The sequence below is a fragment of the Cottoperca gobio genome, chromosome 18, assembly GCF_900634415.1.
Source record: "Cottoperca gobio chromosome 18, fCotGob3.1, whole genome shotgun sequence".
Taxonomy (NCBI): domain Eukaryota; kingdom Metazoa; phylum Chordata; class Actinopteri; order Perciformes; family Bovichtidae; genus Cottoperca; species Cottoperca gobio.
This window is the reverse complement of record NC_041372.1, coordinates 5,380,577-5,402,780: the sequence shown is the minus strand read 5'-3', so window position 1 is coordinate 5,402,780 and position 22,204 is coordinate 5,380,577. Positions and strand designations below refer to the sequence as shown.

Genomic DNA, 22,204 nt, shown 5'->3' with positions numbered 1-22,204 from the left:
TTTCCAGGCTGAGTTTCCATTGTTCCCGTTGATAGAAACTATCTCCTCATTTCTAGCAGTATGCATGCAGGCAGCGTTTGATGGACTTTGAAGTGAGCGCTTCAAACAAGATCTCACACTTTGCCTGTGTGCCAAGCGGAAAAAGTCCGAAAAAAAAGGAGCTTTTCACTGCATCCTGATAGAGTGCACTCTGATCCTCATTCTGTCTCTTTGTCTATTCCATCTACCTCTTAAATCTGGGCCTCAAAGTTGCCGCTTCTCTCTGCACATCAATGCGAAGCAACTCTCTGGAAGCACCGTTTGAGCTGTTTCACAAGTTGTAGCGTACAGAAGCAGCTGTGACCGAGAGAGGGGAACTGTTTCATGCACAGATGCAGACATTACCCAGAGTTTCAGATGTCACCACCTCAGCCTGTCACTGTGAGGGTGAAAGGGAACCAGGTTGGACTGAAAAGACTTTGTCTCAGATAGTCTCAGACGACAGCATGTGGTGTCCTGTGTGTGTAGTAATCATATAACACTATGAGGAGTGTGGACATCAGGTCGCTTAATTGCTAATAATATACCATACCAATAGGACATATCCCTAATAATGGAAATTACAGAGAATGGTTCTTAAATAAGATGATCATGTTCATACTGTATTACAATAAAACATAATTTGATGAATAAAAACTTGGTTTGAACATTTTTTGTTGAAAAGAAAATGAGGAAACAGGAAGTTGAGGTTGAAAGCTTGAGATATTGCACTGTATATACATGATATATATTATTATTATCCAATTCTGGCTGACAGCTAGCACAGCTTGCATACTATACTTTAAATATATATGTATATATATATATATATATATATATACACAATACTGTAATATATATATAGTATAGTATAGTGTGTATGTATGTATATACACTTACAATAATTATTAAAAATGTTGGTATAAAGTCTACAATTGAATTTTGAAAGTTATTTTTGCTACATAATCTTTTCAGGACTCACCTTTGATGAAGAGAGCTTGGTTCATTAAATGCTGATAATCTTCTTTTTTTTTTTTGTCAAAACGACTTACGTTTTAAAATGCAGCTTGTTGACTAACATAGCCTATCATTAACATACCCATCTGTATGATGAATGACCATAACGCACTGCAAATGTATTGTGAAACGAAGACTGGGGACAATATACTATTTATAAATGGTGATCTGGTTTGTATTGTATTGCTTGACAATGGCTATAAAGTATTATGCAAAATGGAGCCTGGGCAAAGCAAATGTGATATATTGTCATGCATCTAAATAAAGCAAGAGCCCAGCAGTACCACACTTTACAAGAAGGAGCAACTACATCATCATTTTTTGTGAATTATTGTACCTTTGTTCACTGCAGAGATCAACAGCGTGCACTAAGTTACAGTACAGGTTTCAGCTCTATGAGAATACATTTTAAATGTAGAGGCCTATATAACATTAAGTAAGTAAGTAGGAGGCTACAACACACATTCATCCACTGTAAGTAATGTTGCCACACTGAGAGCAACTCCAGACATTTTCCTGTATTACTTCCATTTCAACAAAGTCCACAACAACATTAAGAATGCACATAATGCTGTCACACACTGCCTGCAAATGCAAAGCTGGTGAGGTGGCAGTTTTTCAACCAGGACTGGTGCAATAAAATCACAATGTGAGCCTTTTAAAGGCTTACTGCGTTACTGTACTGTATGTGCTGACCGTACCGAAGTGTAGAGGAAGCCCTCGCTGTTCATGGCAACGTAGAGCCCTGTCTTGGTGCTCTGGATGGCCACTATCCTGAGCCCCACAGGAATCAAGTTGAACTGCACTGCAAAAAAAACAAAACAGAAGGAGGAGTGGTGTTAGGGCAATCATTCTCTCTCTTAAATGCTCTCAGTGCTTCCTCGTGGCATAAAAAGACAATTGCTTTCCCGCTGTCTCCTATTTCATCCTCCCTTGTTGTACAGTCTATCTGTCAGAGGCGGGAAATGGGGAAGTGTGTGTAAACGAGAGAGTGAGAGGCAGGGAAGGATTAGGAGGGGAAGATTTAGGAGGACTAAAGTGTGGTTGCTAATACACCGGAGGTCAGACAAAGCCCAGAGTGACTGTACGGAGAATTTCCCTGCTGAAGAGAGAGAGATAAAGAGAGCTTTAAGAATACAGTACATTAGAAAGTGACATCTCCTGAGCCTGCTTTGAATTCATTCCCTATGTCCCGACACAGTAAACAGCAATTTGTAATGCAGTTTACCAAATCCCCTTCCTATGGAACCTTGGATTTCTTATGTGCATAGCTCTCCATATAAACTAACTTCAACTCTGCCACTGTAACAGCGTACACACTGTGTGTTTACATCTGCTGTCACAAGTGCATGTATTGTGTCAGGTGCTTTCTGAATACATTACTTGCCTGTGTGTATGCAGGTGTGTGTTCATCCCTCTCAGACCTCTTGAGTGTGTGCCATAAAACAGTGTCTTATAAGATGTGACATGGTGAGTTGAGTGATCCTGACAAAACCGCCTCTGGCTGCCAGCTGCTCTGTGGTCACATTGTCGTGAACAAACAGAACCACGAAAGCATTTAGATCAGGGTCGAGTAAGACGACCAAAACAGACGAGCTTCGCAAGAATCAACGCATTACGGCTATAATTAGATTCCTTCAAGTGGCAATAGACAAGTGTTTTACTTTGACTTATCATCGTGAAGTAAATGTTGATTGCATAATGTAATGGCTGAAGAATAATCATACCATCTGCGTTTAGATTGGTTCCCTGTTAGCCTCGCTTAAACTATACAGTTCTGTCTCCCACGGAGTACCGTCTCCCGGGAAATTTTAGGCTCTATTTACGGCACAAAGGTGTCAGAATAGGCAGTGTTGCCAACTCTTTTCTAATGAAAATAGCTAGCACCAGGTCTAAAAATTGCTAAATGACGTCATTGCGCATTCATTTGCATAAAGCGTAGTGGTTGCGTTGGTTGCAGCGAGGCGAGATGCAAGAGGAGAGAGAGGAGTGCTGTTAGCAGAAGAGCCGTGGATTCGATTAATCAGAGCAGCATTGGAAATTAATTACAATATAATATGTTTTAATATGTATTTCTTCCTTTTTCCCTGATGGTCTGAATAAGTTATTAAATGTGTCGATAGTAGTAAGCTCTGAGGAAAAAGGAAAGCGATTCGGTTGTCTTCGCGACAGAGGCGTGTTCATTCTCATTTGTGATATTGGCCTCTATAAATAAATTTTTGATCTGATTTGAAAGTTTGTCTGAATGCTCCGGACACCTGTTTGCACAACTCCAGCATAATACATACTTCATCGTTATCAGAAATACAGTTTGCAGCACATGTGAGGGTTTTTTTTTCTCTTCTTTGACAAATTACAGAAATGCATTATAAAGTGACGGCATGTTTGTCAAAATGACTGATCTCTCACACGGATGAAAAATGAGGTTTCAAGAGCACGTTTCAGATTCATGAAGCCCATTAGCTATTAAACAAATCAATTTCAAATCAAAGGTTCTGCCAACATAATGGATGGAAGTTAAGTTATCAGATGGAGATGGAAAGTCAATGCTCGCCGTGACGACAAATAAAAACTAAAAACTTGTCAGAGCTAATGAGTTTTGAAGTGACTTATTTAAGCTCTAATAAAGTTTTGTTTTTACTTTTAGTAATGCAACGACACAAACTACTTTATTCGACCTCTTTTCAACCAAGATTCTTCCATATCCACTTAAATCGTGCAAAGGGAAGACATTTCTAAATTCCAATGTGTCCCGCCAATGTAGTCAGATTTTCCTGTAATCTGTCCACTCCTCCAGTATAAATGAAATTCAACGCACAACAGATGTGAGTCCAGTTTGAAAGTGCAGATGTGGGCAATGAATACTGCACATGCCTCTCTCTCCCTCTCTCTCTCTCTCTCTCTATCTTCAGGGCCCACACTGCTGTTTGCTCGATCGATCCCTGCATTTCAAACAGTCGCTTTCGCAAATGAACAAGGTGTCACCGAAGACCACGGCCGAGATGACAAATAGAGCGGGACACGCACACATCGCCTCCCTCCTTCGGGTCCTCCCCTTTCCCTTCACCCTTGTTCCCCCACTCTCTTGCATACACCGGCAGTCTTGTCGTAGCATTGATGACCCCACATAACCTGCTGCACACAGAGACACACATAGGGTTCTTGTCTTAATACAAGTTAGCTTGAGAAAATGATTTCAACCACGCCGTGAAACTAATGTCAGCTTAACTAGCTAGTTACTCTGCCCGTTATTGTAAACTATGTACTGTGCAATAATGGAAAGCTAGACAGGCGACAGTAACAGGGCTTAGCCAATGGTCAATTACTTCCTACTTCTCACCCTCTCGCCGTTGTCATTTCTTTCCTTCATCTCTCCATCTCTCTTCATTTCCCCTCCCAAGAAAGCGCTTGCTTCTTTTCTCATCCTCAATCAAAAAGAGCTTTTCTTATCAAATGGATCACATAACTTTGTGCCTGGATAATAGAGGCATCCCATCTCTCTTTTGTTTTCCCTCTCCGTTCTTGCGTTTGACTCTCTCTTTTTCTCTCTGCAACTCGCAGAGGAGGTCGCTGGATTAATCAAAAGTCTTTTGAGGGAGAGACAGAGGGAGGGGAAGGGAGACGAGGGGAAGGGAGACGAGGGGAGGGAAACGAAGAGGAGGGAGGTGGGTGTTGCCAAATCAATCCCACGAGTCAATTTGAGGCTTGCGATCATCTACACAATAAATAAACAAGGATAAAGTGGAGGTGGGGTGAGAGAGAGGAGGAGGGGGGAGAGAGAGTTAAGCTGTGCAGAGGGCATCTGCAGGCCTGCACACAGGCTGCCGCTCTGCAGGGTTGTATTTTGTCGCCCAGTTGGTCTCTACTGGAAAGAGAAGAGGATTATAGTCATCTGTGAGAAGTCACATAGAGTTTAACTTCTGGACAGGCACCGGCCATTCTTTATTCTGTTTCCTGTTTGAGTGAAGCTGAATAGATTAAAGCATTGTGGTGAGATAGAAACTGGGGTGTACTTGCTGACGGGACGTCCGTTCCGCGCGACGTGATTGGTTGATGGCGTGAAAGCCGAGAAAGCCGAGAAATCAAACTTGTGTTCCGTCTTTTGCGCCGTATAATATTGCCGTTCCGTGTCAAAGCGTTCGTGACACAAACAAAAGTTTGAAAAAAGAAACGCCCCCCCGGTGTCTAAAGTGTGTTAAAGTAATATGTTAAGCAAATGTCTATGTTCATCATGTTATCCAATAACATCTCCATGCTGGAAGCAGACAGACCACTGCACTGGGATCAGTAATGTGACACTTGGATTGATAAAAACAAGTTGATTTGCATTAGCAACAAATGAAACAGCCTCTCTATATTCACACAATGTCATTTGTGTTGTAAAAAAAAAATGAGCTAGAGTAGATTAAATGGCTCGTAGAGGAGCTTCCCTCGTGGTCGATGACTCTGATGACAAGACAACTACCTTCACTCTCCTGTTATTTAACTTTTACCTCTTCCCCCAGGCTTTCCTCTCCATAACTGATTCCTCTGAGCCTTTATCTGTCTTCCTTTCAGTCCATCTGTCTTCTCTTCTTCTCTCTTCCCTTGGTGCTTTCTGTCTTTTCACCCTGCCTTGTCATGAATTAACAACCTTATTCTAATCTCACTCTGTGTCTTTTATACACGTCTCTCCATTTTTCTTCCCTATTTGTTCCCTTTCTATTCCCTCGTCGCCTGCTGTCGTTCTTCCCGTCCTGTGAAACCAATACTTTTCCATCCGCGTCCATTCATCTTTGTCCTATTTTACCCTACAGACTTCTCTGCAGGTCTCTTCATCACTCTCTCTTCTTGTGTCTGCCTCCTCTTCTCCCCAGTTGGTATTCTTCATGCTCTCCTTCTCATCCTCACAAGCCCACTCTGGTATTCTTTTACCTTTCCTCTTCTTCTAGCTGAGAGAGCATTTGCTTTCGATGTTCACATTTATTCCTCCTTAAATGCTGCGGCTCTCACACACAGCGAAGATTCCCTCATCTTGCCTTTCAAGTCTTTTTTTTTCTCTCTCTCTCTCTCTCTCTCTCTCTCTGCCCTCTGTGAAGGAGCGTTATCGAGCACTGAGGAAAGTTAGACAGAACGCTTTTTGCCAGAGCAGAGACAGAGATAAGTACAAGTTCCTTGAACAGTGGGAGATGGTAATTAAAGTGGATAAAAGTCAGGGAATCAAGCTTTTCCTTATGGCTTTCCAATGTAGACACTGAGAGTCAATAGCTTTCATCTCTCTCCGTCGCCTCTTTTCTCTTCTTCTCTCGTCTGTCAAACCGTCTGTCTTCCTGTCTCATTCTGAGTTTCTCTCTCCTCCCCTCCAAGAAACAGAATTCAGAATAAAACGAAATCTTGTGACAATGATACAAGCAGCTCCATCCCTCATCACTTCATTTATTCTCTCCCTGCTTTCTTTTGTGTCTTTTTTTAATCTTCCTTCAGCTCCTTATGATATCTGTTTCCTTCCCTGTATGTTTCTTAATCCATCTGTTTAGTGACAGAAGCCTCAAAAACCCTGTTCTGTCCTTATCGCACCTTTGTATAGCAGTTGTCACTATATCTGAGGTTTTCTATATCGTCTGTTTGATTAATTCCATATTTGGCACCGTCACACACATCTCATTTGAGCTTTCCTTCCCCAACCAGAGTTTAGTTACATTTGAGTCAGTTCTGGGGTTGTCAGCTTATAATACAAGCACTGTCAATCAAAACTCAAAATAATAATAAACAAGGATATTTCTTTCCAAACTTCAACACTGGATTGTTGTTTATTTAGGCATGAATATTTAATGTTATGGAGAAAAACTTAAGATTTCGAAGCAAGTTTTCAGGGGCTTTGAAGCCCAACAAGGGAGTCGGCCTCCAAGAGGCTCTGCGAAATATCTCACGGGTCATAAGCAAAAAAAAACAATGTATACTATAAATAAATAATATTTATTGTTACTGTATTACTATATTTGTTTTCAGATGTTCCTCTAATTGTCAAATCATCATGATATTCAAGGTACATCAAGGCATGTTTAAAAAAAACACATTTGTATTTTTGGACCTGTAAAGTCAGAAACGTATTAAATTACTTCAATGTGCAGAGTTTGAAAAAAGCAGTATCAAAAAATACACTGGCACGTCACAAATAACAACGTATGCCATTAGAGTGAAATATGCTAAAATCACACATAAAACGTAACACATGGTGGGTTTAATCACACACTGACTTGTCTAATGAATCCATGAATCCATGACCACACATATAATGTAAAGAAGAAAAGCAGACACTTTGATTGAATATTTTAACTTTAAGTCTTTGAAAGCTGCAGGTGTGCAGAGATCTTTTTCTTTAAAAACAAAAGTGTTTGAAAGCTGCATTTCACAACGGACTGGTATTAATGGCAACCTATGGCTGCTTGAAAGTTGGGAAGTCTACACAGTACTTAGGGATATGGTTGGCAAACTGTAAAGAACAAGTGATTCATAGTACAGTGGCTAAATTAACAGCACCTTATTGCCCAATAAATAGATAATACATCTCACCATGCTCATCTCTGCTGCCCTTATTCCTCTTCCAGCTTTATTACATAACAGCGTGGAAGAGCCAAGAACGGAGAAGGAGAGAGGAGCAGGGTGGGAGGAGGGGGCGGCCGCTCCTCTGACCTCCCACCAGAGGGGGGAGACACAGTGATTGAGGATCCATCAGCTATGTGCCAGCTGCTCTTCCTGCTCCCCATCGCTTCCTCCCTTCTCTCTCTCCCTTTTCTCTCTGTCATCCTCACGTTTCTCACCTCCCTCTCACTTCCTCTCTCTTCCTCTGCCAACCTGTCGTGTCTCGTTGGCTCACTTTTCTCTAGCGTATTCCACCGTGCCCTCTTTCTGTTGCTTCCCTCTTCTCTGATCCTCTTCTTCTGTCGTGTTTCGCTGTTATATACAATCACTACCAGCATTTTGACAACTTCCTCTATTGCCTAGTTATGAAAGCCCTAAGGGAACTTAGTACAAAAAAGTGATACAAGTATTGCAAGGCCATACAAAAGCCGCACTTGTTACTTTTTGTCCTGCTACACCCCCTCAGGGCTTCCAGATACCTCCTTCCCACTTTTGTCCCTACGCCAACCTTTCCCTTCAATATTTTGCCCTCACACCCCGACACATTTCTGTCCAGGAGAACCAGGAGGTGAAGGCAGCTGCTGTAAAGCCCAGGAAGAGAGGTGACAAGAGGGGGTCAGAGAGGTATCCAGTCCTCCTGTGTGTCCATGCTCCCTCCCGCTCCCTGCAGGTCATTAGTTTGGTGTCTTTACATCGCAGGTCACAGGAGAAGTCAGGGTCAAAAGGGAAAAAGGGCGGCGAAAAGGGGTGATGTAGAAAGAGAGGAAGGACAGGTGGCTTTTCTGGGAGAGGTCCTTTAAAGGAGAACTGCTCTATAACTGTATTGTTGTGTTTTGCAAGACAAGTTAGACAAGTACAGTACATGTCTGAAAAGGTGTGTTTGCATTTCCGGAGACACACACCGGCAGTTGTTGTGCAGATCAGTCGATCAGTACTACAGCTAGCCAAGAACTCAGTCAGAGCGAGGGCCACAGATATGAATCACAGTGTTGCTCCCTTAATTATTTATCCCATTTGATGCTGATTTGGCCCTTTTTTTTGGTCTTCTCAGGTTACACCGCAGTGGGGTGCATAATTACAGCACTCACATGCATACTCACATTTTGAGGAGATGAAGGGGAGTGGAAGGTGACATGTTGCATTACGGGTTGCACGCTTCAGAGTTATATTTTGTTTTCCGTGTTGGATGGATACATCCATTGCCTATTGGCCCAGTTTTAGTACCCAACCATCAGGAGTGAGGGCTCATTAAATTCTGCATGACAGTGGTTTCATACCAAAAGCACACGAGCGAATACATGAGGCAGAGCGCAAAATGAGGACAAATACAAGCCGCTGTCTAGGATTCTGAGTACTACCACAGAATGTAAACACTGTCAAAGCGTATGAGGGGATATCGCAATAGGAAACATGCAGGAACAACTTTGACCTATAATACATGCTGTAGTAGTTAACCTGTGTAAAATCTGTCCGAGATTGTCGGTGAGTGGGATGTTTTCATAACTAAGAGAAATCATGGCTGAAATTACGAAAACAAGATAAATAATCATGAGATAACAAAGGTGCTGGGTTATCAATGGGAAACTGCCACAGGGCCCCAGATCAGTTTTCATTTATGGTTTATGGTACAATGGTTAATCATAACTTTATATGGCTGTACCACTAAAGCAAGATAGGACATGACATAATGTGGCAGTTTTATTACCTTATCTCGATCTTATCAAAGGGCTGTGTGTCAAAATCTAGTTTTCAGACCTACATCTAAGAAAACAATTCTTAGATTCCTAATTTGTATTAAATCAAATTCACACATACCATTTGCTGTCAGGATTGATGCATTGAACAGATGGGGAAGTGTTCAGTGAAGATCCAAACAACATCAACAATGTGTTTCTAGAGTTTGGACACTACTTGATTTGTATTAGCTGTGAAAAGCAAAAAAAAGAAATTGTGAGATTTTTGGGGGAAATTGAAATGCACTGAAATTGAAAGCTGTCTGGTTCCAGGTCAATCTGCATTATAGTGAAAAGCCTCTGCTCCCAGGGAGACTGCTGAAGATAAGGCCGACAGTCAGTGTGTTACAGTAAATGCTCACACAGCTGTTTCTAGCCTTTCAATATTCTATGCAGTCAGGTAGATGATTGTGCCGCTGATTGATGCTCAGTTACACTGATGTCAATCACTCAACGATTCCTGCATAAATAAATAAATAACTTGGATAAAAAGTGAACAATTTATGAGTATCACGGGACTTGCCTGTCAACCCCCCCCCCCCCCCACCACACTGTCCCCTAAGAACGCAAAGAGCCCGGGACTGCATTAAACCAGAACCAGGGATTGATGGAATTATAGTTCTTATAGAATGAACCATAAGTCAAACCCACGCAAACACTTTGCGGGGTGACCTCCACGGACTGATGTTAAATATCTCGACTAACCAAGAGCGCTGTTACGCAACAGCAGTCTTTACAGCCGTCTGGAAATGGGCCCCCGTTCGCCTTTGGATGTTCCCTACGGTATTATGTGATGAATATTTCAGATTGGACTTGAGAGTGTTTAAAGTTCACAGTGCAGCAATGTTTGCCTCAGTGTAGGTATGCTGTTACATAAGAGGGAGAGGTGAGAGAAGGTCTAATCAGTTACTGCGGAGCTGTCTGGAAGTGTTGTGGTCAAATTTAACCGAACAGATGTTGGAGGGCTCCCACACAGGTTTTCCCCAAAATATCTAAATGTACACTTTGTGCAAACACATCTGTCAGTTTCCAATCAGCTAACATAATCCTGGCAATGTCTAAGTCACATAAAACAAGCTGTTAAACTTTCTCTCCAGGACAAATGCCAACGGGAAACCTCACAATAAATGCCTCAAGTTCAAATCCAGGTCATTCAAACCTCGTAACACAAGTATTCTGCCATCGCAATGAAATCCTGAACTTTACAGAAGGAACCAAAACTGAGAGTCAAAGTGCAAAATAATTTTTTTCTTCGCTATGAAGATCGTAAATCCGAAATTGTGCAAGCTTCATGTTTTCCATCCAAACCAGTGTTTTGACAGAATAAAAACTGCTGTGTTGTCACATCAGGGATATCCTATAATACAATATTGATCTCTTTGGGAGGGCTGGAGGGAGTCCAGGGGATATGATGTTTTTGGGCAGTAATCACCCGGCAGATGACCCTACAGAGAGAGGAGTGTGTAAACATGGTTGTGATGTTGGAGCGTGTGTGTGCGTGTGTGTGCGTGCATTAACAGAGGACCTCAGCAGGTTTCTCTACTAATGGGCTGAAACTTAAAGCTTTAAAGTCTTGATTCAGAACCTCAGAGACTGCTTAAGTGACTTTAAAATACTGCAGTTACAAGCTGAGTGTATGTAGTCACCCTGAATAGAGCTATATGAATGTGAGATTTTGGGGACAGAGAATATGGAAACTATGACAACAGATTCAGGTAGCAACAAGAAAAGGCACTCGCAGACATCCGCCAAGGCCAATGGCGCATTCATGTGCTCCACCGATGTTTCTTCCAACTTTGGTGTGTTCATAAGCTTTAAGTCGAAATGTGGAAACAACATGGAGGCTACAAAGAGGATGAGTTATGTTTTATTTCTCAGAGCGTCGAAGCAACACATTGATATCCGTTTCCCAGTTGTTGTTCGGACTTGAGGCGTCGTTCACATGAATTCAAAGGAACTTATTTCTCAGCTCTCAAATGTAATGAATTCTGCCTGAAAAGTAGAGAGAAGAATAACTGTTCTTCCTCTATCGTTGTTACCTGCCATAGCAAGAAGATTGCGCTTTACAGGCATCAGAGAAAACGTTAAAATGTCCGAATATATATTTGTCTTTTAAAATTAAAATCCCTACAAAGTGTGTTCCAGCGTCCACCTCTTCCTCTGGTTGCTATATAATTATGCCAATTTAAATGTTACTTTGTTAAGAATTCTATTCACACGCGTTTTTACAGCTGGAAGGCACACATGTTGAGATATTCCACTGTCCTATTAGGACGTCCCTTTTTGAATCTCCTTTGGCATGGAAGCAAGGGGATAGTCCCGGTGGTGTAGTACAGAGATATGAAATACACAGATTCATCAAAAAAGCTGTCTGATCTCTGCGTGTCTGATCGTTCACTTACAGAAGGAGCTGCTTTCGTCCTTTGTGCCTTCCATGGTGCCATCCGGCAGCATCTGGAGGTAGAAGCCGTGTCTGCAGTAAAGCCGCGTGACGATGCCCTTCAGCTGGGGCTCTGCAGAGCAAACACAGGGTTAAACACACGTTAGCATTCGCGTACACACACACACACACTTGTCGGTGCACGTATATTAATGCACACGCCTACCTATGAGCATGCACATTGACTAAACAAGAGGCAGGTCTTGATATTTACACTGGGAAATAGTCAAACAGTGAAGTGTGTGTCCTTGCATGTGTGTGTGTGTGACTGTGGCCTTCAGCGGGATTGATGGGATCCTGGTGTCTGCTGAAAAGAAGCATCTTTCACAGGTTCAAGTGAGGCAAACATGTGTGTTTGTGTGTGTGTGTGAAAGCTTGTACAGCTGCCCACAACACTGCAAGGGGGCGAAACTACGCCAACATTTGTCCAAACTATCAAATTTCAGTTAATTTGCATTTGTGAGGTATTAGGTATTTGTTGTTTTACTTTGTTAATTAGTAAAGTGTATTTATGGTTTAGTTATTTTTGTTGTAAAAATAAAAAGTTATTTTATTTGTGTATTTTCGCTTCATTTCAGAATCCTAAAATTCTAATTAATATCTGTAATTCACAACTGAGCTGTGACGTCACAATTTTTTGTTAGCACGTTGTGAACATTTCACATGGGTAATGTGAACCCTCAAGCAGCATCCTGCAGTCTAACTACAGTGTCTTACACAAAGAACAGGGCGTCGGGGTGCTGCACATGAACTGAGCAGAAAGCTCAATTTCCTGCATGTAAGATGGCAAAAACTCAAGAAACAACAACTTAACCACCGTACTGAATGTTTAATGAACCATCTCCTATCGTCTGTTTACCCTGCTCTAAAATACCAACTGTCGTCATTTACTCAGTGCCCTTGGAGGCATCAGACTATTTGTTTTGGTGAATAAAATCAGGCATTTTCGTGCCCCCGCTGTAGAGATAAGTTGCAGTGTCTTCCTCAAACCTCGTGTTTGTGTTGTGTTTCTTTTCTCCGGCCGCACACGCATGACTGAGGGGGCTCTTGCACTCTGAAGTGCAGAGGGAGACTAAATAGTGGATCAGAAGGAATGTCAGAATGCTGAAGTGTTTCCACAATCAAGTTTTAATGAGATGCATCAAATATGGATGAGGACAGAGAAGTATGGGGGCAGCTGGCAGTTGGCCCTTGGTTGACAGCAGGGGTGTGAGACAGAGGGAGAGAAAGAGAGAGAGATGCACTGCAAATGGTATCATCGCAAAATATATACTCATAAATTGAATATACAGAAAATTACAATACATGGAAAAGATGAAGGGAAGAACAAAAAAACATTTTAATGAATAAAATAAATGCTAAACAAGTCTTAAAATATTATTTCTATTAGTGAAAGTGTTGATTTTATTTGGATTAAAATGCCAGTCATTTCCTCACTGGTTCCTTGACAACCCAACGTGCTAACCCTACCCATACCTAACCCTAACCCTAACCCTTAACCCTAACCCATGTTTATTCGTAAATGAGAGATACAGCCATGAGAAACTTCTATCCATTTTCAGAACACATCGAAGGCAAAGGTGTTTATAGTTGCTCTGAACTGTCGCACTCAAAGTCGGGGTGGAAAGCATACCGTGACAGAGCGCGGCGAGATGCAATGAAGTGTCCGAAAAGGGATAATAGTGCACGCTTTCAAACAGTCCTGCACTGTCTAGCATACTGTCACCTTAGTACACCCTCCCTGTCTACACCACTGTTGTCACAGCTGCACTTTCCATGAAGAGTAAAATGTCCTTGATGTGTAAAACTGGTGGAGTGTACCATTTTTAAAAGAAGCCTTAAATCATATATTTTACCACATCAATGGAATATCATTCTGAAATTATATCCATCACTCTCGTATATATACAAATATAAGATATTTGTATTTTATTTAAAGAAAAGTTGATAAAATAATTTAAGATGCTCAAGAAAATATTCAACTGTGGTCGTTGCAAAGCACGCCCTTCTCTCTGCGAACCCTCAAGAAGTTGTTGAATTGAAGCTCATTAGGGTTTGAGTTAAACCTTGATGTCTGTGAATTAGTCAAAGAAATGCTGGTGTGTAATCCTCCCTTTCATGCTGACAGTGCAGCACAACATGATGGGGAGCTTTTCATCGGAGTTACTGGCCTCGGCAGCGAGATTGAGTCGCTGTAACTACTAAAAGATAAAAGCTCCTCCATCCACCGCTGGCTGACTAGACACAGAGGGTCAAACGTGGAGTGTGGTAATCTGTAATATCCTGAGCGGTAATCCCAAATTAAGCCTCGGACCACACACCGGGCCATGTGCTGCTTAACACATCTGCCACGGTGCACGGCCGAGCAACAAACGCACAGAGGAGGCCCGTGTTGACCTTTAGCGTGACTCCGCCTCCGTGCATCCCTGTTTGGTAAGAATGCTGGAATCCAGAACACGCATGCAAGACTACTGGTGCGTGTAAAGAGTCTTCACAAAGATCACACACACACACACACACACACACACACACACACACACACACACACACACACACACACACACACACACAGCTTCTCTTAATCAAACCATGTAGAAGCAAAGGCTAAAAAGCAGAAGAAATTGCCTTGAGACATACCTGAGGCGGTACATTAGTTAAACCGATGGTTTGAATGCACGTACTCAAACACACAGTGCAAAAGTTAATGTGTGTGAATGTAGGTCTAAAGTAGAAATGCAAGAAAATACCATCTTTATCAATATATAACTTTTTTTCTCTTTCCATGATAAGTCACTGAAGTCAATAGACTTATATTTGGTGGCATTGTAGCTTTACAGTAGTTCAATTTATTCCATGACAGCTTGTTAAACAAGACTTTCAAAGTGATGGATGCTTTGTCCTCAACACACTGAGCTCACATTCTGTCCCAACGATGTCAACACAGCATGAAACCTGTCTGACCAGGTGTTCAATGTAGTGAGTCCACAGGTTGAGCGGGTCACAAATAAAACGTAACAAATTGTAGCGTTAAACTCGTGTTTGATGTTATATTTATACATTTCTTTCAAAATCAGAATAAAATTATATTTTTTGAGAATAACTTTATTTATATTCAAATCAACATTTTGTAATATATATATATATACATATATTTAGAGATTTTTTCAGAATCTAAAAATAACATGTTTAATTCTGATTTATTCCAGAAATAATTAAATAAGATAATATAAATATAATTGTTCAACATTTTGATAAATATTCTTATTCAAGTTTTTATGTTTTTATTTCACGGCAAAAAAAGCTTGTCGGTGGTGAGTTTGTGTCCTTTCGTATTTTATTGCCTTAGATATTCAGGATGCGTATAACAAGCAACTTCAGTGGAAGCCTGAAACTTATTCTGAAGTCCCCACTACGAGATTTTGGCCAAATGGTGGCACCGGGATATAAAGCTCAATGTTCATCAAAGACTCTGGAATTGATTCATTGGGGACCGTGTATAGCTGACATCCTTCGGCTTCATCACTAGTCAGGCGCAAATTATAAGCAGGGAATGTGATAAATTATGTTACCCAAATCTTTTCCAACCTTTGCAACTACTTCAGCAGTCTCCGTGGCTTTTTAGTAAACTTTAGATGGTCTAACTGCTGAGCTCTAAGGGCGGTGATGTGCATAATGTATGCAGAAGTCAAACTTGATTAGGGCAAGATGTTTAAACGTGTATCCCACGTGCATACTGTGGTGGCCTGCTGGAGTTATGATTGAGTCATAAACCAGGTTTTCATCCAAATGTATCGCAATATATCGCAAATATCGCAATTTATCGCAATTTATTATTATTATTATTATTATTATTATTATTATTATTATTTATTATATATTTAAAGTAAATAATCCTGCAACTCCAATGACAATGTAAAAGTGTAAATGCAAAATATTTTAATTGGTGCATGTAATTGTAATTGTAATTGTATATATTTAGTTACAGGGATCATGGAAGTAGCCTGAAACCGAGCCACTTAAGGCCTGACTCCAGCCTACGGTTTGACTGTTGACTGTTTAAAAACTGATACTGACTTTTTGGCATTAAAGCTGCCGATAAAAAAAGAAAGGGAAAAAAAGAAAAAATCCAAAATTACAACAATGCAGTTTCCTCTCCAGTTTTATTCTTGGCAGGGTTAAAAAGCATTAAAACCATGAGTATAAAATAAATTCATGCTCGTACTGACTGCAATCCCACTGTCACATTAGAATGTATCCTGGGAATATCACAGTATTAGTCGACAGACAACAAATTTGTTATCAGAGTGCATCATATCCTCCAGCACGAGAGGATGTGGGATGTTTGTGTGCATGCATGGGTAGGATTTGTGTCTATAATCCCACATACATTCAATGCCAATTATGGAGTGACCTTAATAAAGAGCAGGATTAATTTGACTTATTAAGAATTTCAACCATTAAAGTCACCCTGAACCCTCTGGCTGCCCGATGCCTCGAGGCAGATGTCAACTGGGCAGCAGATAGTGTTACTTTCACCCCCATGACACACTCCAATTCTTAATGTGTGTTGGACACCTCCAATGGGCTTGGCTGAAGAAGCAAAGACAGTCTGCCAAGGACAATGTCTGTCTATCCTTTCCTCTGTCCATCCATCTCCTTCTTGCTTTCTCCTCTCAAGTGTATTATCACTATTTATGGTCCAGTCCAGTATCACTAGGAATTACTTCCATATTGGACGATTCGTCAGGGCATGATTTATGACCAGTGCCAACTTTCAGTACCAGTCAAGCAAGTAGTGTTCCCGATATGTAGTGAGGCGGAAAGTAAGGGTGTAGAGGTCGGGGCTAGCTTCTTACCTCTCATTCTCTGTCTTTTCCTCCTTCTCCCCAAGGCTGGATTACCAGTAACATGGGCAACTGTCCCGGACTAAAAGCCCCAGATTCACTGCTCGTTAATTATATCTTTAGTAATTTCATTATTTGCACATGTGTTAAGGAAATTGCATTACTAACATGCAATATTAACTAAACCAGCAGGACATGTTGTGTCTATATCTTGCAGGCTTTTAGTCAAAATCCAGTTTTTGAGTTTCTAATTTCAGTTTTATATTGTATTCACATGGTACATGTTCCTAAATATAGCTGTGTTCCACAAAGTTGCAGCAAACTAACAAAACTTTCATATTATTCCCACACAATAGTTCTGTTTGCAGTAGACTTAATGGGAACTTGGTGGGCCAGTCGGAGCCCATTTGTGCCTGATGCCTTCCAAACAGGTTTATCTGGCTATGCTTTACCTTATTTATTTCCCTCTTCCATGGCCTTCTTCCCTTCCTTTTTTCCATTTCTATTCAACCTCCCCCACCTTCTGCCATCTCAATTTCTCTCCCATTCTCTCTCTTCCCTATCTCATCCCAAAGATGCATATCCAATCAGCACAGAAGTCCTTACTTTGGCTCTTTCTAAAGAGTGAAAGAGGGTGATGCAGTGAAAAGAGGAAGAACAGTGGTGTCAATAAAACGTCACTTAAGAGCAACAGAGACTCTGCTAAATAAGTGATAGTAAGAAGAGCGAAAAAGCAGAAGAAATAGAGATATTGGGGACAAGATAGAGGAAATGAAGAGAGTAAATCTCTCTGCGTTTCCCACAGGTTGTCACTTCAGCAGTACTGGGGTGCACTGACGACATGTTATTGATGTTTCATTTAGCGAGCATAGTAATTCATATTTTCTTTCAGGCACTAAAGTTTGTCAAACCACTTGAAACTGATGGCACTGCGACGAGAGCTTAGTATTATATGTCCATCTGTTTGTCGAGGCGTCATCTTAAATGCTCTCCGTTCGCTCTGTGTCAGCACCGACGCAGTCAGACTCCGGGGAGAACAGATGTGCTACATCACTGACGCATCGCTGATATATTATGGTCATTGTAGTTCACTAACTGTTTCAGCGTTTGCCAGCATTAGGGCTCGAAAACTTCATTGGAGAGGATCAGCAGCTTTATGCATCACAGCACCCCAAATGAATCACAACAAACACAGCAGTCGGGCTGCTGGTATTGTTGAGAAACTGTTTAGAAAAAAGAGATTATTTAAGAGTTAGTCATCCATATTGGACTTTACAAAGAGGAAAGTTGAAAATAATTGAGATGTGTAACTCCAGTATTGGTAGTGTTACAGTTAGTGTTTCTCAGAACTCTAAGACTTTCTGAGTATGGTGTGTGTGTGTTTGTGTGTATGCTAAACTAGAATAACAGCCTCACAAATCAGTATAAATGTTGGTGACGACAAACAAGAGAAGGGTGAGGACGTTTAAGCCAAATTTTGTAGAAGTACGCTCAAGACGTTCCTGAGATATTGTGTTCACCAGTGTGGGACTGACGTGGGGTCACAGTAACCTTGATCATTGACCACCAAAATCTATTCAGTCCATCCTTGAGTCCAAGTAGAAGTTTGTGCCAAATTTGAAGAAATTCCCTCAAGGCGTTCCTGAGATAACGTTCATGAGAATGGTACGCAAGTAACGGAAAACCCAAAAACGTAAACAGACTAATTTCAGGTAGAGGTATGAGTACAATTTTACATTGTGCTGGAGTTTTTATTAATCTGTCTACCGCATTTATGCCAATGAGAGTGGTCTTAATAACAGAAAGACCTCGCTGTAAGATGTACACTAGACTCTCCAAAGTTGAATCAACAGTCTTCTAACCTCAATGAAGGTTCAATTCATCTCATTACTGCATCAGTTTTAGCTAAGTGGACCTCAGAATCTGACGACTAACTGCAAAAACAGTATACTATGAAAATTTGTGTATATTACAGTACATATTGCTATTCGTATGGAATTCAGACTCTGTTTCTTCCAGTTGCAATAAAGATGATGCAACCGCAAGCCTCAACATCATTGTAGAGTGTTTGTTTCCCTTTGGATTAACTGAAGATCAACATGTTTGAAGTGATTTTTGCTTCAGCTTTCACATATTCCAACATGAAGGAACTCTCACAGTTTTGGCTCCGTCCACTGCCCTGTTTTGTCTTCCGAGTCTAACCCTCTAGCGTAGACCACCCTCTCTCTACGACCAAAACAAGACTATAGCTAAATGAAATGTAACCTTTGAAAACTATGATGAAATTGTAGCAACTGCATGGCTTATTTCTCGGCTCAAATGTTTTCAGAAACGCATCGCGGTCAACTACTTTTGTAACGTAAGAGAAGTTCTTTTTCCAAACCTGCGGTTTGAAATCCGGGAGCCGAGAGCTCACGAGTGAAAGCCTTTGTTCAATCAGGTGCCTTGTAGTGCCTAGTTGCAGCCCCATCAATGCTGTTTAAAGTTTAAAATGCGGGACAAAACTAAAGTTTGACTGACGAAACACTACACTATACACATTTCATTGAAGGCTAAAATGAACTCCAGGTGCCATATTGAACACTGCTGCAGAGGCTGCTTCCTTCCATTCTTTACCCATCAAGCAGAATTGAGTAGGCATATTGTAAACACAACTCTCAGTCAACTGGCAGACACATTGTCCTTTGTGCCTCTTGACAGGTGGAAACAAAGCACAGTTGAATTTCTCAAGTAATTACTCCTTAAGGCCGAGCGACAGAGCAGCGGCAATTTACAGTTGCATCCTGTTCATGCAGTGAAAGAGTGAAATCTTCTTTCAGCCTGTGCCTACTTTGTTGCCAATGTGTAACAGAAAGCCATACATGCATCTTCATGCACAAACCTACAATTGTGTGCCATCTTTTCGGGCCTAACAATCAAAGTCAAGCTCGCATCATCTTTGGACAAAGGTCATTTCAGTATAATTCTCTTTTATCGAATATAGCACTGTGGCCAAAGTCCTGCTTGGTTGCTGCTACTTAACATGCCATGCCTCTGCACACTGGTCCCAGAAACACTTCTCAGCTTGCTCCGGAGTTAATAAGCTTGTTACTCCCCACTGACTCTAATATTGTCTTTCTCACCACTAGAATGAGAGCCTGATGCTATTAATCCACGGACATATGGATTTTACAACTGCTAGTATTTCATCTCCCAGCATTTATTGCATCCACTGGTAAACGCTCGGCAGCCACAAAAGCAATAACATATCCTGTATTGATATGAGAACAAGTGGAGTACGGTATGTAGATATTTTTTCATATAGCAGAGATTTTTTTTAATGCATTTTCTTCCTTTCTAAAGCACAAAAACATCTATACCGGGGATGAGGAGGTGCCACGTGTAAAATTTCTATATTCCGCCTTTCATATTAAGTGCAATGCTAAATTGCATAAAATTAGGGTCTCACAGTTTGACAATGAATAATGGGTATAAAGGCGGGGAGAGCCTACAAGGTAATGGCCATATTTACAAGGACCATCAATCATATCAAAACCGCCAGCAGCCTCATCCCTCATAGGATGGAGTGAGAGAAAGGGGTGGGATGCCTTCAATACAAACTGCTTCTCTCTCTACCTCTATCTCTACCTCTCTCTCTCTCTCTCTCTACCTCTCTACCTCTCTCTCTCTACCTCTCTGTCTACCTCTCTCTATCTCTCTCTCTCACTCTCTCTGTCTACCTCTACATCTCTCTTTCTCTCTCTCTCTCTCTCTCTCTCTCTCTCTCTCTCTCTCTCTCTCTCTCTCTCTCTCTCTACCTCTACCTCTCTCTGTCTACCTCTGTTTACCTCTCTCTCGCTCTCGCTCTCTCTCTCTCTACCTCTACCTCTCTCTCTCTACCTCTCTCTGTCTACCTCTACCTCTCTCTATCTCTTTCTCTCTCACTCTCTCTGTCTACCTCTACCTTTCTACCTCTACCTCTCTCTCTCTACCTCTCTCTGTCTACCTCTACCTCTCTCTATCTCTTTCTCTCTCACTCTCTCTGTCTACCTCTCTCTCTCTACCTCTACCTCTCTCTGTATACCTCTCTCTACCTCTACCTCTCTCTCACTGTCTACCTCTCTCTACCTCTACCTCTCTCTCTCTCTGTCTACCTCTCTCTCTCTGTCTACCTCTGTTTACCTCTCTCTCTCTCTCTCTCTCTCTCTCTCTCTCTCTCTCTACCTCTCTCTGTCTACCTCTCTCTATCTCTCTCTCTCACTCTCTCTGTCTACCTTTACATCTCTCTTTCTCTCTCTCTCTCTCTCTCTCTCTCTCTACCTCTACCTCTACCTCTCTCTGTCTACCTCTGTTTACCTCTCTCTCGCTCTCGCTCTCTCTCTCTCTACCTCTACCTCTCTCTCTCTACCTCTCTCTGTCTACCTCTACCTCTCTCTATCTCTTTCTCTCTCACTCTCTCTGTCTACCTCTACCTTTCTACCTCTACCTCTCTCTACCTCTACCTCTATCTCTCTGTCTACCTCTCTCTCTCTCTCTCTCTCTCTGCAGTCCAACTTTAGCTTTTCGGATAATTAATAGTGATGAAAGAGATGAGCTACAATCCTGCTCAAACTTTGTCAGACTCCCAGGTTAGACATGTCTTTGGCTGTAGATAAAAAGGAAATACACTAAATGACATGAACTGTGCACGGAGGGGCTGACAACATTGTGACTGGCCTATAACATTTCATGGAATTGGCTAATCTAATTCAGACGTGTCAGAATCTTCTTTCCAGAGAAGAGATCAATGCCAGGACACAGACAGCACCTACAAACTATAGAGCAGAGAAGAAGAGTGGTGCCTGTATATTTATATCCACTTCAAGGCTCTGGCTGTAAGGATATTCTATATATGTAATGGGGTTACATTCTAAAGTGTGTGACTCTGATGCTTATTACCTGCTTTTCCATTACATTCCAGACATTTTATATGACAGCACGGTTGCTTCTGAAGCCATGATATAAACATGAGAATGTAAAAACATGATGCATGACATGAGGAGAGAGCAGAGTATTTAAATTACTTTCAGAAAATGTAGTCCAGCGATGATGTCAAAGCATTAGATTACATTACTTTCAAGATATTACCAACTGACAGAACAGTATTGATTTTGCCTGAATTACATTCAGGGGTGTGGAACATTCCCTTATAATTTCTTATTTTTTAAAGGCACTTGTTAATTTTCCAATTTTAAGCTATTTTGTTTCCAGAACATGTTTTTTTTCAGAATAGTGGAAAGAAAACACCCAAAATACACATTTAGGTGATTATTTTACTTAATGTAGGGAATCATGGTGATATCGTAGTTTAGTTTATTTGTTTGACCCTATTCACATGTAGTGTTATATATATATTTAAAGGGAAGTTTTCTCAAAGTTAGTTCCTCCGAGCCAGAAATCTATGTACACCAAGCTTTCCAATGTCATTCCTATCTATATTCTGAAGGTTATTACAGAGGGGTTGTTCATATATCATTCATACCCTGATTTATAAAACATCTTATTACAACAAC

General features: G+C 41.2%; 1 protein-coding gene across 1 annotated transcript in view; it reads right to left on the bottom strand.

The window, feature by feature from the left end:
* fgf11a (fibroblast growth factor 11a) overlaps positions 1 to 22,204 on the bottom strand; it is a 74,021-nt gene that overhangs the window by 24,872 nt on the left and 26,945 nt on the right. The window contains exons 2-3 of the mRNA XM_029454907.1: positions 11,792 to 11,902; positions 1,737 to 1,840 (exon numbers count right to left, since the gene is read on the bottom strand). Of these exons, the coding sequence (XP_029310767.1) occupies positions 1,737 to 1,840; positions 11,792 to 11,902 (215 nt within the window). The remainder of the gene's footprint in view (positions 1 to 1,736; positions 1,841 to 11,791; positions 11,903 to 22,204) is intronic.